This window comes from Rhinoderma darwinii, chromosome 3, assembly GCF_050947455.1.
Source record: "Rhinoderma darwinii isolate aRhiDar2 chromosome 3, aRhiDar2.hap1, whole genome shotgun sequence".
Taxonomy (NCBI): Eukaryota; Metazoa; Chordata; class Amphibia; order Anura; family Rhinodermatidae; genus Rhinoderma; species Rhinoderma darwinii.
The window spans coordinates 295842192-295860070 of record NC_134689.1 but is presented as its reverse complement, the minus strand read 5'-3'; the positions used below and the strand labels follow the sequence as shown (position 1 = coordinate 295860070).

Sequence of the window (17879 nt, the reverse complement as noted above, 5' to 3'; positions counted from 1 at the left end):
GTACCAAAAAATGGTACCTACATAAAGTACAACTCGTCCCGCAAAAAACAAAGTCTCATACAACAACATCGTACAAAAAATAAATGAGTTATGAGCGTCGGGATGCAAAGAGGGAAATGTAAAAAAATTGTTCTGTCCTCAAGGCCAAAATTGGCCGTGTCCTTAAAGGGTTAAAGGGGTTGCCCTCCTTTATTATTGTATTTAAAGGGGACCTAATTTATTAACTTAGAATGTTCGAATATGGTTTTTCAAAGACAATCGCTAGAACCCCTTAATGACCAGCCTATTTTAGGCACTAATGACCAAGCTATGTTTTTCGTTTTTCCATTGTCGCATTTAAAGGGCTATAACTTTTTTATTTTTCCGTCAACATAGCTGTATGAAGCCTTGTTTTTTGCTGGATTAGTTGTACTTTTTAATGGCACTTTTTTGGGGTACATGTAATTTTTTGATTACCTTTTATAAACTTTTTATTGGGGGGAATAGAAAAAAACCCTGAAATTCCGCCTTTGTTCTATGCGTTTTAAATTTACGCCGTTCACTCTGCAGCATAAATAACACGTTACCTTTATTCTATGGGTCATTATGATTACGACGATACCACATATGTAGCGATTTTTTTATGTTTTACGACTTTTGCATAATAAAAACACGAACTAAAATAAAATGTTTTTGCATCGTCGCTTGCCGAGAGCCATCATTTTAAAAATTTTCCGTCATTGTAGTGATATGGGGGCTTGTTTTTTGCGGGACAAGACATAGTTTTGGTTGGTACTGTTTTGGGGTACATGGGAGAGAGAGAGAGCACCCTCCCTCTGTAAACAAGTTAAATGCCATGGTCGCTATTGACAGCGGCATTTAACGGGTTAAACGGCCGCGATCCAAGTAAACTTCGACCGCGATCATTGGAGCAGGAGCCCGGCTCCAGCCTGCATGGGACACCCGTGCAGGACTTAGGCTAGGCCGGCGTGAAAAGGTGACGGCCTGGCCTAAAGCCCCTTAGTGACCGCCGTGAAAAGGCGTATTGGTGGTCACTAAGGGGTTAATGTCTTTATTAAAAATAAGTGCTTTAAGGTTTATTTAAAGAGGCTCTGTCACTAGTTTAGTAATGCCCAATCCCCTAGCTAGTCTAATAGTCGCTGTCACACTGATAATGCTAGTGAAAATTGTGTCCCAAAACTTTTATTATTTTAAAAGTTAAGAGGGGCTATACTAGACAAGTGAGTGTCAACACCAGTGATTCCCCTGAGGTGGAGCTGCGTCACAGGCTCTGATGCTGTCCCATCAGCATGAAGCTGCTTCACACAGTGTGAGAGACCGAGGCTAGAGGGAAGGGAGATCAATTCAAACAGCTATATCTCGGGCTTTGATTCTGGTGGCATATGAAAGATGAGATCCTAATCTTTCATTTGACACCAGGATCGCAGTTCTCGCTGTGAAAGAAACTGGAGATATAACTAGTTGAAAACACAGTTGGGAATGGAAGCAGTGTACCATATGATCACAGTATTATACAGAAAACATTAGAAGCCCAGAGTGAAAAGAAAGAGTCCACCTATTTGGCTATTAGAGCCACATTAGCATAATTAGAAAAATGCTCATAACTTTCAAATAATAAAGTGCAGTACCATTACGTCACGGTGATATTGCGGGCTCAGGAGCAGAGCCAACACCATCACCACCGGGTGCCAGCTGCACGTTACAGCTGACACCCTGATGTAACGACCAGGACCGGAGCTAGCCTCCGATCCGGCTGATTAACCCCTCAGATGCTGTGTTGAATAGAGATCGCAGCATCTGAGGGGTTTTTAGCCACCGCCACCCCAGCAACGTGATCGCTGCGTTGCCGGTGGTGGCTGCAATAGCAACCAGAGGCCTAATACTGACCTCCCGGTCTGCCAGCAATGGAAGCCTCCTGTCCCACGCTCGGAGACGGGACCCTGCTGTAATTGTAGGAACTGTATCTAGCTCCGATCCCTGCCATTAACCCCTTAGATGCAGTGATCGAAAGCGATCGCTGCATCTTAGTGGTTTGTAACAAATCGGCAGCCATGCCATGCGATGGCAGAGCTGCCGACTTCTACTATGGAAACAGGAGGCCTAACAATGGCCTCCTGCTCTGCCATTACGGAAGCCGATTAGGCCCCGCCCTGAGGCGGAGCCTGATCGGCTTGCTGTCAGTGAACAACTGACAGTTTTAATACATTGCACTACATAGGTAGTGCAATGTATTAGAACAGCAATCAAACAGTTGGACCTTCAAGTCCCCTAGTGAGACAAAAAAAAAGTGTAAAAGAAAGTGTAAAAAAAGTAAAAATAAAAGTTGTAAAAAATAAAATAAAAGTTTCAAGTAATAAAATAAAACACAATCGTCATTTTTCCCTTATCAAGTCATTTATTATTGAAAAAAAGAAATAAACCATACATATTTGGTATCGCCGTGTCCGTAATGACCTGAACTATAAAAATATTATGTTATATATCCCGCGCAGTGAACGCCGTAAAAGAACCTAAAAAACATTACCAGAATTGCTGTTTTTTCGTCACTTTGTCTTAAAATGGTACCTACAAAAACTATAGGTCGTCTCGCAAAAACAAGGCCTCATACATCTCCGTCGATTAAAAAATTTAATTTTTATTACTCTTACAACATGGCAACAGAAAAAATCTGTTCTTTTTACAAAAGTAATTTTATTGTGCAAAAAGTTGTAAAACATAAAAAAGTGCTATAAATTTGGTATCGCCGGAATCTTACTGACCCGCAGAATAAAGTTAACATGTAGTTTATAACGCATGGTGAACGCTGTATAAAAAAAAACCTAAAAAAACTATGCCAGAATTGATGTTTTTTGGTAAAAAAATAGGATATAAAGTAATCAAAAAGTTGCATGTACCCCAAAATGGTACCAAAAATAACTACAGCTTGTCCCACAAAAAAACAGCCCTCATACCATTACGTCTATGAAAAAATAAAATTAGTTAAGGCTCCAATAGGTCAGGAAATAAAAAATATGCAGTAGTGCAGGCCCAAAGGGAACATTTCTTCTGTTTCAAGAGGCGATTTATCCAGGCTCTAAAATTAGGGAACCAGGAAGGGGAGAGCCCAAACATATCTGCTGGAAGCGAGGGTGCCCGTATTATACCAGGACAACACTTTCCCAGCTAAATTCCCCAAACTGCAAAGGTGCGGAGTGTGGACCAAAATGGAGATAAGAAAGAACACAGTTTATCAGTGCGGCCCTGGCCTGTGCAGAAAGGATTGTGTCACAGCGTAACACACATCTATGGATTATTTTATTGTTTTTTTTTTTACCCCATTATTATACCACTTGACTATGCCCCTGATGTACTCTGCACAGCTTACATGTACCCCCACATTATAAACTAAAATACCAGTAAAACTCCAACAAAACTACTACCAAGCAAAATCCTCGCTCCAAAAGCCAAATGGTGCTCCCTCTCTTCTGAACTCTACAGTATGCCTAAATAGCAGTTTTACTTTCACCTATATGGCATCGCCAAACCAGGGAGAACCCTTTTAACAATTTTTGGGGTGTGTGTCTACAGTGGCACAAGCTGGGCACTACATATTTAGAGAAAAATTGCTATTTTTACTTTGCACCATCCGCAGCGCATTCATTTATGGAAAACACCTGTTGGGTAAAAATGCCTTGAGGGGTGTAGTTTCCAAAATGGGGTCACTTCTCAGGGGTTTCTTTTATTATTTCACATCAGAGCCTCTGAAATTGTGAACCAATACTGTGTAAGTCACCAAATTAGGCCTCAATATCCCATGGCACTTTCACTCCTGAGCCCTGTCGATTGTCCAGGCAAAAGATTAGGGGCACGTGTAGGGTGTTTCTAAAACCGGGAAACACAGCATAATAAAAAGAGTTTTCATGGTGGCACAAGCTGGGCACCACATATTGGCATATCTAAGGAAAAAATACCATTTTCACTCTGCAACATGCGGGGTTAAAATGCTCACTACACCCCTAGGTGAATACCTTGAGGTGTGTAGTTTACAAAATGGGGTCACTTCTGAAGGGTTTCCACTATTTTGGTCCCACGGGAGCTTTGCAAATGCGACATAGTGCCCAGAAACCATTTCAGCAAAATCTGCACTCCAAAAGCCAAATGGCGCTCCTTTCCTTCTAAGCCCTGACATGTGCCCAAACAGTTTATGACAACATATGGGTTATTTACATGCTCTGGAGAAGTTGCTTTACAAATTTTTGGGGTCTTTTTCTTCTTTATTTCTTGTGGAATTTTTTTAGCTAAAACAACATCTTATTGGAAAAATGTAAAAAAAATTACTTTCGCGTCCAAATTCTAATAAAACCTGTGGGTTCAAAATGCTCACCATACCCCTAGATGAATTCCTTGTGGGGTGTAGTTTACAAAATGTGGTCTTTTTTGGGGGTGTTTCGTTTGATTTGGCATCACAAGACTTCAAACCTGACATGGTGCCTAAAATATAATCTAATAAACAGAAGGCCCCAAAATCCACTAGGTGCTCCTTTGCTTCTGAGGCCTGTGTTTCAGTACATTAGCACACTAGGGCCACATGTTGGGTATTTCTAAAAACTGCAGAATCTGGGCAATAAATATTGAGTTGCGTTTCTCTTGTAAAACCTTCTGTGTTACAGAAAAAAATGAATTAAAAATGAACTTCTGCAAAAATAATTTAATTTCTAAATTTCACCTCCAATTTGCTTTAATTCTTGTGAAACGCCTAAAGGGTTAAGAAACTTTCTAAATGCTGTTTTGAATACTTTGAGGGGTGCCGTTTTTAAAATGGGGTGATGTATGGGGGATTTCTAAAATATAAGGCCCTCAAGGCCACTTCAAAACTGAACTAGTCCCTGAAAAAACAGCCTTTTGAAATTTTCTTGAAAATGTGAGAAATTGCTGCTAAAGTTCTAAGCCTTGTAACGTCCTAGAAAAATAAAAGGACGTTCAAAAAACAATGCAAACATAAAGTAGACATATGGGAAATGTTAATTAGTAACTATTTTGCGTGGTATTACTATCGGTCTTTCAAGTAGATACATTTAAATTTAGAAAAATGCTAATTTTTGCACATTTTCTCAAAAATTTGGTGTTTCTCACAAAAAAATATTGAATTAATCGAGTACATTTTTTCACTAACATAAAGTCCAATATGTCATGAGAAAAAAATCTCAGAATCGCTTGGATAGGTAAAAGTATTCCAAAGTTATTACCACATAAATTGACATGTCAGATTTGAAAAATAAGGCTCTGTCGGAAAGGTCAAAAGTGGCCACAGCGTGAAGGGGTTAAGGCATTTAGACTCTGAAATTCTGTTAAATAATGTTATTGTAATTGTTCCCTTTAAAAGCAGGAGCAATTTCAATAATCCTGTACGCCTTTGAGGTTGTGGCAAATGCTCTGCAGGCTTCCTATATTACAACCTGTATTCTGTCTATGCAGTGCTAAGGGAGTCAATATGGGTATAAGCTTTATTATTTACTTACTTCATTCATGCTGTTGACTTTGTCCAGTAGAGCAATTATTAAACTGTACAGGTTTCCTAGATATAAAACCAGAACCCTGAAGACAGAACAGATAGAGTAAATGTATGGATAACATGCCTCCATTATGTCTGTGTTATCTGTGGATTATCCTTGTGCTTGCTCTTCATTCTTACCTTGCTAACTGGAATCGTAATGTTGTTCTGGGATGATACATTTCCAAGGCAGCTACAAGCTCAAATGCTGAAGGAGCAATCATGGTTATGAGTGATACCACAACACTCACCTGTAAAGACGTATACAGTATCCATATGTGCAACATATATACATTCATGATTTTGTGCACGTGTTATTGATTCTACATTGACTCGATTTTTTTTTAATATATAATCCCCCACACAGAGACACCAAAAGGGACATCAAAGACTTTTTCAGCCATTACTTACTTTGAGCTGCATAATATACAGTATGGGTTAGTTGACAACAAGCATTTTCGATCTTAGGCTTCGTTCACATCTGCGTCAGGGCTCCGTTCCGTCGGAACGCAGCCCTGACTGACACAAACTGAAACCATAGGTTTCCGTTTCCATCACCATTGATTTCAATGGTGACGGTTCCGGTGCCAATGGTTTTAGTTTGTCTCCGTTGTGCAAATGTTCCGTCATTTTGATGGGATGAATACCGTACTTCGGTGTTGATATCACCATTGAAATTAATGGTGATGGAAACGGAAACCTATGGTTTCAGTATGTGTCAGTCAGGACTCCGTTCCGACTAAAAGCTCCATCGGAACAGAGCCCTGACGCAGATGTGAACATAGCCTTAAGAAGAACTTTCAAGCACATAAAGGATTTGGGAGGAAATTAAAACAGGTGGATCAAAAAGAGCAACAGTTTGGAGGAATGCATGCAAAACATATGGATATTTACTAAAATACCCCCAAAAAGAGAGCAACAAATCAGAATCTGACTTACATTTTTCGAGCAAAATTTCTAATTGGTTGTAATATTTCTAATGTCAATAATTGCACGATGTAAGCAATGCTAAACATATAGAAACCAGATATTTACTACAGATATTTACTACAGAGGAAGGAAGTGAATGGAAACTTATTTACCTCATTTTTCTCCCAAAGTGTTAGCTCTATTTTTGTGCGTTCCAGTTTTTGTGATCTGTCTACGACAAAGTAGATAATGTAAATGCTGCCGGCCAGTGAGAGAAGAACTAAGATGTTGGCAAGAATCCGTAAACTTATTGTAACTGCCCTGAAAGCAGAACATGTGGTCAGGTAAAGAGGATACCACATTTATTTTTGACTGTTCTTTATCACAAGAGAGACAAAATTACATTATTACCAATTACCTTTATCTTAATAAGAAGCCATATATTGAGTAACATTCACTACTGAAACCTATGATAGTGCTAAGCTACTTAAAAACCCCAGTTCTATATAATAAGTTAATTAAAAAGTCGGAAGTTAACATATAACATAGAAACAATTCTCACCCATGTGATCAAATGTCTGACTATCTTGTATGTTAGTAAAATAACATCTATAGCATTTTCTCATACAAGGGGCTGGTTCCAATAAATTAACAAATGTTACCATTTTAGAGAACATATAGGAATATTTTACGTAATCCCATATTATGTTTACCCAGAGTTATATGAGTTCTAGGGTAGTTCAGAGCTGCATTCACAGTTCTGCAGCATTCCTTCCTGGCTCAATGTCTGCACAATACTGGTGATTTGCATTTTGGGAATTGGCATATTTATGGCAGACGTTTTACGATTGTTAATGATATTTTTTTAACTAATGTAATAAATGTAATCTTTTATGAACAATGGAAATATGACCAGGAACACTTCTCTTTCATGGCACCATTTTGCTTTGGTCATTAGCGGTAAACTTTAATACTTGGCATTATACTTACAAATTCGTGCTTTTTCTCTTTTCCTGCTCTTCTAAAATTGCTTCCTTTATGAAAAAAATAGAAAGCAAATGATTGCACAATACATCTGGTCTGCAGGCAATACAATTCCACCAGTGTCTTACAGACTACCCTGAACAGCCTCTGTCTCTCCCTAGGTTATATATACCATGCAATTCAAAAGTTTAATAACTGCAGCAAACACAACTAAGTTCTGCATGTGTTTTTTTTGGCCAAAATAAGAGTATATTTTTAACCCCTTAAGAAGCGTTCTATTTTGGGACTTTTGGACCAAGAATTTTTTTTTTATTGACGCATTTCAAGAGCTAAAACTTTTTTTAATTTTCCTGTCTACAAACTGTGTGATATCTTGTTTTTTTTTGTGGAATGGGTTGTATTTTTCAATGGCACCCATAGAGTAAATTTAATTTGACGATTAACTTTAATACATTTTTTAGGGAGAAAGTGAGAAAAAAAAAAACAGCAAATCTGCCATACAATTTTTTTTATGGAACATTTATTTTAAGTTTTACTAGTCAGCTTGTAGCTGGCATCTCATAAATAATACTTTTTACACGTAATATGTTAGGCCATGTTTCTGGCATGGCCTAATAGGCAAATACAGTACATTCGGAAAGTCTTCAGACCCTTTAGGGTATGTGCACACGCTACCTGGCTTTTACGTCTGAAATTACAGACTGTTTTCAGGAAAAAACAGCTGCGTCGTTTCAGACGTAAAAGCTCCTCCTCGCATTATGCGAGGCGTCTTTGACGGCCGATCATTTGAGCTGTTCTTCATTTAAATCAATGAAGAACGGCTCAAAATACGTTTCAAAGAAGTGTCCTGCACTTCTTTGACGAGGCAGTCATTTTACGCGTCGTCGTTTGACAGCTGTCAAACGACGACGCGTAAATGACAGGTCGTCTGCACAGTACGTCAGCAAACCCATTCAAATGAATGGGCAGATGTTTGCCGACGTTTTGTAGCCGTATTTTCAGGCGTAAATCGAGGCATAATACGCCTCATTTACACCTGAAAATAGGTAGTGTGAACCCAGCCTTACATTTTTTCAGGTTTTGTTATGTTGATACCCCCTGAGGAAGCTGATACAGCGAAACGCGCGTTGGGGTGGCTATCTTTTCTGCATACTCTGCGCATCTTGCTTATATATCGCAGTTATACTTGGACCTGATGGTACTCTCTTTTGCTCTCGGGGACTTTTGTACGGTACATTCATATAATACCAAGATTTGATGTCTTTTCCTCCCGAGCATTACTGATGCTGTTTCAATTGCAGGATGTGTATTTGAGTAAGGGGTTTCCTGTCTTGGATCCCCCTCTTTTTTGGAATGATACAGCCACAGCAATGTGAGATTTACTAGCAGCTATTTCTGCAATTACTTACTAGAAACTATCATACTTCATACTTGTATGCTTCTGTGCTATCTATATCCTATTATGCTCATGTCCCCATGGTTATATATTACTTTTGAGTGACCCACATGCAACTTCTTCTTTTTTAGAAACCTCACCATGTTTTTTATTAATTGTTCGATATGTAAATTATATGTAATAAAATTATTTATTTATTTTTTGTACTTTACATATAGCTTTAGGACTCTTTTTTTCTCAATTTATGCTTTGTTATGTTGAGGCCTCGTGCTAAAGTAAAAAAAAAAATCAGGTTTTTCCCCATCATTTTGCGCTGAATACCCCATAATGACAGAGTGAAAACAGAATTTTAGAAATTTTTGCAAATTTATTAAAAATGAAAAACTCAAATTTCGCATGGACATAAGTATTCAGACCCTTTGCTTTGACACTTAAAATTTAGTTCTGGAGGCCCCCTATTTCTCTAGATCATCTTTGAAATGGTTTACACCTTGATTGGAGTCCACCTGTGGTAAATTCATTTGATTGGGCATGATTTGGAAAGACACACCCCTGTCTATATAAGGTCTCACAGCTGACAATGCATATCAGAGTAAAAACCAAGCTGTGAGGAGGAAAGAACTGTCTGTAGAGCTCAGAGACAGGAACATATGGTGGCACAGATCTGGAGAAGGGTACAAAAAAATTTCTGCTGCACTTATGCCGTGGCCTCCATAATTCTTAAATGGAAGAAGTTTGGAACAACCAGGACACTTTCTAGAGCTGGCCGCCCCATCAAATTAAGTAACCGGGGGAGAAAGGCCTTGGTTAGACAGATTACCAAGAACCCAATGGTCACTCTGGCTGAGCTCCAAAGATCCTGTGTGCTGATGGGAGAAGGTTACAGTAGGTCAACCATCACCTTTTTGGCCTCAATTCTAAACATCATGTCTGGAGGAAACCAGACACTGCTCATCACCTGCCCAATACCATCCCTGCAGTGAAGCATGGTGGTGGCAGCATCATGCTGTGGGGGTGTTTATCAGTGGCTGGGACAGGGAGACTGGTCAGGGTTGAGGAAAAATGAATGAAGCAAAGTACAGAGATATTCTTAATGAAAACCTGATCCAGAGTGCTCTGGACCTCAGACTGGGCTAAAGGTTCACCTTCCAACAAGAGAATGACCCTAAGCACACAGCCAAGACAACACAGGAGTGGCTTAGGGACAACTCTGTGTATGTCCTTGAGTGGCCCAGCCAGAGCCATTGTCACATTGCAGGTTTGTGGACCCACTAAGCCGTACCGCTGTAGCGGGGAGGCAGCTGGCCAAACAACAGGGAACCCCTTCAATACAATGTCCCGCACAAGGGTACCTGGATAGTCCAGACAGTGGCCGCTGCTCTGGCACTGATTGAGATAGGTGCAGCAAGTAACGCCAAACGTGGTGGATGACACAGGTGCCGCAGGTTGCGCCAGACGTGGTGAATTCCTCTGGATGTGGCAGATGACACAGGACGTGACACGACTCCGACACTAGTAGGCACAGGAACAAGAACAGCACGGGATACAGGAACAGGTAACAGGGCACGGGTAACAACTGGAATGGGAAACACTTAGGGACCATTTGCAAGACAGACTTGGGATAACTAACAACACTCCAGCAAGGATCAGAAGGGCTGTGGCCTTCTTATAGACCAGGAAATCATGGGCAGTTGATGATGATAATGATTTCCTCTTGTGCGCGGGCACAGGCGTGCGTGCACACCCTACGGGACACAGCAGACCAGAGTGGAAGTGAGTGCTGGTGTCTCCTAGGAAGGAGATGGGGACCAGCACTCACGGATCCATGTCTGCGGGCGTCAGGAGGTGAGTAAACCCGACGTCCCGTGGCCATGGACGCTATAGTATCCCCCCTCTTACGCCCCCTCTTCTTGGGGCCAGAGCGAGAGAGGAATTTTTTAATAAGAGCAGGAGCACTGAGGTTCTCTTCTGGCTCCCAGGACCTCTCCTCTGGACCAAATCCTCTCCAGTCCACCAATTAGAATGTCCTTCCTCCTACCCTTTTGCAGTTCAGGATCTCCCTCACCTCGAATACATCAGAAGAACCGCTGGGAGCAACTGTGGAACTAGAAGTCTTGCTGTAGCAGTTCAGGACCACAGGCTTCAGGAGGGACACATGAAATGAGTTGGTTCTGAGGGTAGGAGGCAGCCACAGCTTATAGGAGACAGGGTTTATCTGTTGCAGAATCTCGAAAGGACCAAGGAACCTGGGAGCAAACATGTATGAAGGCACCCTCAAACGAATGTTCCGAGAGGACAGCCAGACTTTAGTACCCCGAAAGATACTGAGGCAGCTCTCTTCTCCTAGCATCTGCTTTTCGCTTCATGCGATCGACTGCGAGCAAAATAGAGGACCGGGTCTGTTGCCTGATTTGCAGAAAGTCCCCGAATGCAGAGTCAGCAGCGGGTATGTGGTCGACACTGGAAGGGGGACTCTAGGATGTTGACTGTACACAATGTGAAAAGGAGTGGAAATGGTGGACTCACTTGTGTGGTTGTTGTACGAGAACTCGGCCCATGGAAGAAGCTGTACCCAGTTATCGTGCTGTGAAGAGATGAAGTGGCAGAGATAATTCTCCATGATCTGGTTCATCCTCTCAACTTGCCCATTGGACTGGGGGTGATAGGCTGAGGAAAAGTCCAATCTCACATCCTGCTTCAACCTCTGCCTGTACCCAACGCCCCTTGGCAGCACATTGTGATGGTCTTTGTCACAAACCTTCCCCCCTCAGCAGGATGCAACACTGTCTGGGTGGTGGTAGACCGGTTCTCTAAGGTGGCACATTTTATCCTGCGGACCGGCCTACCTTCTGCTCCCCGACTGGCGAGTCTCTTCATTCAACACATCTTTCGCTTGCATGGCTTGCCTCTTCACATTGTTTCCGACAGATGGGGACCAGCGCTCACCCATCCATGGCTGCGGGCGTCGGGAGGTGAGTAAACCCGACGGTCCGTTGCCATGGACGCTACATCCATGACTTGAACCTAATCGAACATCTCTGGAGAGACCTGAAAATAATGTCCACCATCCAACCTTTTGTCAATGCAGTATTTTAGTTTTTCCTTTTCAATAACTTAGCAAAGATTACTAACATTCTATTTTCACTTTGTCATTATGGGATATTGAGTGCAGAATGATAATGAGAAACTCGATTTTTTTTTAATTTTAGCACAAGGCCTCAACATAACTAAATGTGAAGAATTTACAAGGGTCTGAAGACTTTCCGAATGCATTGTACATATGTCAGACCTGGGGGCCCCTGGTTGCCATGGTAGCCCATCGTCACTAAGTGATCACATTGTGGGGATGCTTTTGCCCATGCCATCTAAGCTGTTAAACTGCCAGGAATGTTATTTCTAATTCCCAGGAATTGGGCAACAGCATTGCTGTACCCATGAGATCACAGTTACGAAAATATATCCGTCATTGTGAGGGGTCCTTCATACATCCCCTTCCTGGTGTTGGCTTAAAAAATGTATGCGTTAAAACTGCATTGTGTTAATTAGAAAGGTCCTTAGATTGAACCTACTGTAATATACTGTATCGAAAACACAGAAGAAAGAGAGCTTGTAGCCAAGGGGGTATATTAAACATACAAAATTTATTAATGACATATACAAAAAATACAATTATATAAAATTTATGTATATGATACAATATATTAGAAGGACGAGACTCTAGGAGAAAGTTTCAAGGAACAAGAATCGGCAATATAATTATGCAAATTGGGCAAGCTATATTGTCAAGTGGACACAATCTCTCAAATATATCTGGATATATCACTTTTCTAAGACATGGTCAAGCTTCCAGAATCTCAGTACAAAGGGACATGGTTTGTATGTATCTAGATATTAGGTGCAACATCCAAGTTACCAATGTCTAACAAAAATAGTGACTGAGAGAGAGAATGTATTGGACAAGGCTTACCCATGTAAAATTGCAGTAAAAGGTCCGATAGGTGCTCCAGCACAGAAGCCCCAACGCGCGTTTCGCTGTAGTATTGCTTCCTCAGGGGGATGTGTGTGTGTGTCCTGTGTCTTGAAGCTCTTATATACTGTGTGGTTCAACAAGGAACAGCCGATGGTTGCCGGCGCATGCCCAGAGCCACGGCCAGAAGCGAGGACTGCCCCACTTCCGCCTCCACATGCTGGAGCGCACATCCGGATACCCGACGCGTAGCGGGATTTCCGGGCATGCGCAGTGCATCTACAGAGACGGAGCGGGGACAGCATCGCATCCTCGGTCGGATCCGGGCATGCGCACACATCGCACTGACAGGTTTGCAGATACAGTAAGTGGGAAGATATACGTCTATGTGTAGTGTGTGTGTATTGTCACCAGTCGTTTTTATTATGTTGTTATTTTATGAATATTTAAGAGATGTCATGGCATGTTGTGTTGCAGTGTATGGGTGCAGAAAAGGAAAATATACAAATGAAGTGACATTAAAGTGACAGTCTAATGTAAAGAGCCGTTTTACAATAAGAATTAGTGGATGGCTATAACGATGAGTATCTAAAGTGAAAATAAATGTAAGCAAAGTTTTCTTATATGTCTATTACGTGTACACATAGGTATAGTCTCACTGTACTCCGTGTTTAATTTGGATAGGACGATTATTACCTACAGTCTTTGCAGACTGATCAACATAAGTAGAGATTGAAGAAAAATCATTTAGCAAACAAACCGAAGACGCAAAAAGCGTGTAACAACATGTGCAAAGAAAACATATCTAAGACAATAGCGCAAACTATTGATATAGGGGGTGAACATATTATACAAAAAGTATATGTAGTCAGTGACAAGATAGGATACACCCTATTAAGTTGATGTATCCATCGTCTAAAAAATGCTACATATTTCAAAAATAACAATCTGCAAACCTGTCAGTGCGATGTGTGCGCATGCCCGGATCCGACCGAGGATGCGATGCTGTCCCCGCTCCGTCTCTGTAGATGCACTGCGCATGCCCGTAAATCCCGCTACGCGTCGGGTATCCGGATGTGCGCTCCAGCATGTGGAGGCGGAAGTGGGGCAGTCCTCGCTTCCGGCCGTGGCTCTGGGCATGCGCCGGCAACCATCGGCTGTTCCTTGTTGAACCACACAGTATATAAGAGCTTCAAGACACAGGACACACACACACATCCCCCTGAGGAAGCAATACTACAGCGAAACGCGCGTTGGGGCTTCTGTGCTGGAGCACCTATCAGACTTTTTACTGCAATTTTACATGGGTAAGCCTTGTCCAATACATTCTCTCTCTCAGTCACTATTTTTGTTAGACATTGGTAATTTGGATGTTGCACCTAATATCTAGATACATACAAACCATGTCCCTTTGTACTGAGATTCTGGAAGCTTGACCATGTCTTAGAAAAGTGATATATCCAGATATATTTGAGAGATTGTGTCCACTTGACAATATAGCTTGCCCAATTTGCATAATTATATTGCCGATTCTTGTTCCTTGAAACTTTCTCCTAGAGTCTCGTCCTTCTAATATATTGTATCATATACATAAATTTTATATAATTGTATTTTTTGTATATGTCATTAATAAATTTTGTATGTTTAATATACCCCCTTGGCTACAAGCTCTCTTTCTTCTGTGTTTTCGATATACCCAAATAGAGTTGCCTATCTTGTTTATATATGGGAGGTCGGTCTTTGACTTGGACCTAGCCCACAGTACCAATGCATTTTGGAGTGCATATATTGTGTAATATACTGTAGTAGTGTACCAAGTAGGCCATGGTTTACATAATTTACGGATGTAGCGATCTTTAACATGACTTTTAATGCGTTAAATTCATGGTGGCAAGAAACATTAACATTACTTTTTTTTATTGGTTTTCAACAGCTTAACCCCTTCCCGCACCTTGACGTACAGTTACTGCGCAGTTCCCGGTGCACACTGTCCTAATGGACAGTGTCCGGGAACTGTGAGGTCAACTGTTCCCGACAGCTGACACTCCACTATTGCCGGCCAGCATTGCATCGCCGATGATTTTGGCAATTAACCCCTTAAATGCAGCCATCGATTGAGTTTGCCGTATTTAAGGGGTTTGTAGCACATAGGCACCCCCGCAATGCGATTACGGGGGTGCCGATGGTTGGCATGGCAACCGGAGGCCAGACAATGGCCTCCGGGTCTGCCATGTACGAAAGCCTATGAGGACCAGCCTCCGGATGCTCCTCATAGGCTTCCTCTCTGAGTGACTGTCAGCATCACAATGACAGTTATAATACATTACACTACGTAGGTTTGGTATTACACTACGTAGGTAGTGTAATGTATTATAGCAGCGATCAGTGCTGCAGGTCATCAAGTCCCCTAGTGGGACAATAAAAAAAGTTAATAAAAATGTTTTATAAAAAATGTAAATATAAAAGTTCTAATTTAAAAAAACAAAAACTGCCTTTTTCCCTATAATAGGATTTTATTATAGGAAAAAAATGAAAACGTTAAAAAAAGTACACATATTTGGTATCACCGCATTCATAACGACCCAAACTATAAAACTATAATCTTATTTTTCCTGTACAGTGAACACCGCAAAAAAAAACAATCTGCCAGAATCGCTATTTTTTGGCCACCACCCCTCCCAAAATAGAATAACATATCATCAAAAAGTCGCATGTACCCCAAAATAGTACCAATAAAAACTAAAACCCATCCTGCAAATAACAAGCAGCATTTTTGACTGAAAAATAAAAAGTTATGGCTCTCAGAATATGGTGCCAGAAAATTTATTATTTTTTTAAAAAGTGATTTTATTGTGATAATGCTGCAAAACATAAAAAGCTATATACATATGGTATCGCCGAAACCGTATCGACCCGCAGAATAAAGTCAAATGTAATTTAAAACTCACGATGAACACTAAAAAAAGAATAAGAAACATTGTCAGAATTGCTGTTTTTTTTGTCACCTTGCTTGTCAAAAAATGGAATAAAAAGTGATCAAAAAATCGCATGTACCCTTAAAATGGTACCAATGAAAACTACAGATTGTCCCACAACAAATAAGCCCTCACACAGCTCCGGTGAAGAAAACGTTCTGGCTTTCAGAATATAGCAACGCAAAATGTGCAGACCGTTCCAAAAGCGGATAAGATTGAGAGCCATTTATCAGTGCGACACTATCCACATATCTATGGATTATTATTAATTTACCGCATTATTATACCGTCTTATTATACCCTTATGTTGTCCGCACAGCTCACATATGCCCCACATTATAAACTCAAATGCCAGTAAAACCGCAAACAGAACACTGCCAAGCAAAATCTGTGCTCCAAAAGCCAAATAGCGCTCCCTCCCTTCTGAGCGCTACAGTGTGCCCAAACAGCAGTTTACGTCCACATATATGGCATTGCCATACCCGGGAGAACCGGCTTAACATTTTATGAGGTATTTGTCTTCAGTCGCACAAACTGGGCACAACATATTGTGCCCAAAATTGCCATATCAGTGGAAAATTGCAATTTTCACTTTGAATTGAATTACTGAAATAAATTAACTTTTTGATGATATTCTAATTCATTGAGAAAGACCTGTATAAATTTGGTATCACTGTAATCGTATTGAGCAGCAGAATAAAGTTAAGTTGTCTTTTTTACTGCACGTTGAAAGCCGTAAAAACAAAACCCAAAAAGCAATGGAATTGTTTTTTTCAAATATTAGCCATTTTGAATGGTGTCAATAGAAACTACAACTTTTCCCGCAAAAAATAAGCCCTCACGCCACTCTACTTACAGAAAAATAAAAAAGTTATTGCACTTGGAAGTCGTGGAGTGAAAAACTAAAATGAAAAAGCAAAGCATTGATCAGTCCTGAAAGTGTTAATTAATTTCTAATGAGAAAACTTTTATGACCACATATGGGGTATTGCTGTACTCGGGAGAAATTGCTTTACAAATGTTGTGTTTTTTCTCCTTTATCCTTTGTAAAAATGAAAAAAATAAACATTTTAGTGGAAAAAATGTTGATATTCATTTACACGGCCTAATTCTAATAAATTCTGCAAAAGACCTGTGGGGTCTAAATGTTCACTGCACCCCTAGATAGATTCCTTAAGGACTGTCATTTGCCAAATGGGGTCACTTTATTGGGGTTTCCACCTTTTTGGTCCCTCAGGGGCTTTGCAAATGTGACATTGCACCCGAAAACCATTCCAGCTAGATTTGAGCTGCAAAAGCCAAATAGCGCTCATTCCCTTCTAAGCCCTGCCGTGGGTCCAAACAGCAGTTTATTACCACATATCAGGTATTACCGTAATCGGCAGAAATTGGTTTACAAAAGTTGGGGGTTCTTTTTCTCCTTTATTCCTTGTAAAAAATGATTTTCATTTTCACGGCCTAATTTCACTAAATTCAGCAAAAAAAACAACAATCTGTTGGGTCAAAATAGTAACTATACCCATAGAAAAATTCCCTGAGGGGTGTAGTTTCCAAAACAGGGTCTTTTTGTGGGGGGGGGGGGGGATTTCTACTGTTTTGTTCTCTCCAGGGTGTTGCTAATGCGACATGGCACTAAAAACCATTTTTAGAAAAATCTACGCTCCAAAATCCAAATGGCGCTCCATCACTTCGGGGCCCTGCTGTGGGTCCAAACAACAGTTTATTACCACATATGGGGTATTGCTGTAAATACCCCTAGATAAATTCCTTGAGGGATGTTGTTTCCAAAGTGGGGTCACTTTTGGGGGGGGTTTCCAATGTTTTGGCAGCACAAGACCTCTTCAAACCTGACATAATGCCTAAAATATATTCTAAAAGAAAGCCGCAAAATCCACTAGGTGCTCCTTTGCTTCTGAGGCCTGTGTTTCAGTCGATTAGCACACTAGGGCCACATGTGGGATATTTCTAAAATGGCAGAATCTGGGAGTTAAATATTGAATTGCATTTATTGGGTAAAACCTTCCGTGGTACAAAAAAAAATGTATTACAAATGAATTTCTGCCAAAAAAATGAAATATGTAAATTTCAACTCTATGTTTCTTACATTCGTGTAAAATG

General features: G+C 40.6%; 1 protein-coding gene across 1 annotated transcript in view; it reads right to left on the bottom strand.

Annotated features, from left to right (window-relative positions):
• The window catches only part of TMC3 (transmembrane channel like 3), a 98593-nt gene that overhangs the window by 28329 nt on the left and 52385 nt on the right, over window positions 1-17879 (bottom strand). The window contains exons 9-12 of the mRNA XM_075855243.1: window positions 7430-7473; window positions 6613-6760; window positions 5672-5781; window positions 5499-5574 (exon numbers count right to left, since the gene is read on the bottom strand). Of these exons, the coding sequence (XP_075711358.1) occupies window positions 5499-5574; window positions 5672-5781; window positions 6613-6760; window positions 7430-7473 (378 nt within the window). The remainder of the gene's footprint in view (window positions 1-5498; window positions 5575-5671; window positions 5782-6612; window positions 6761-7429; window positions 7474-17879) is intronic.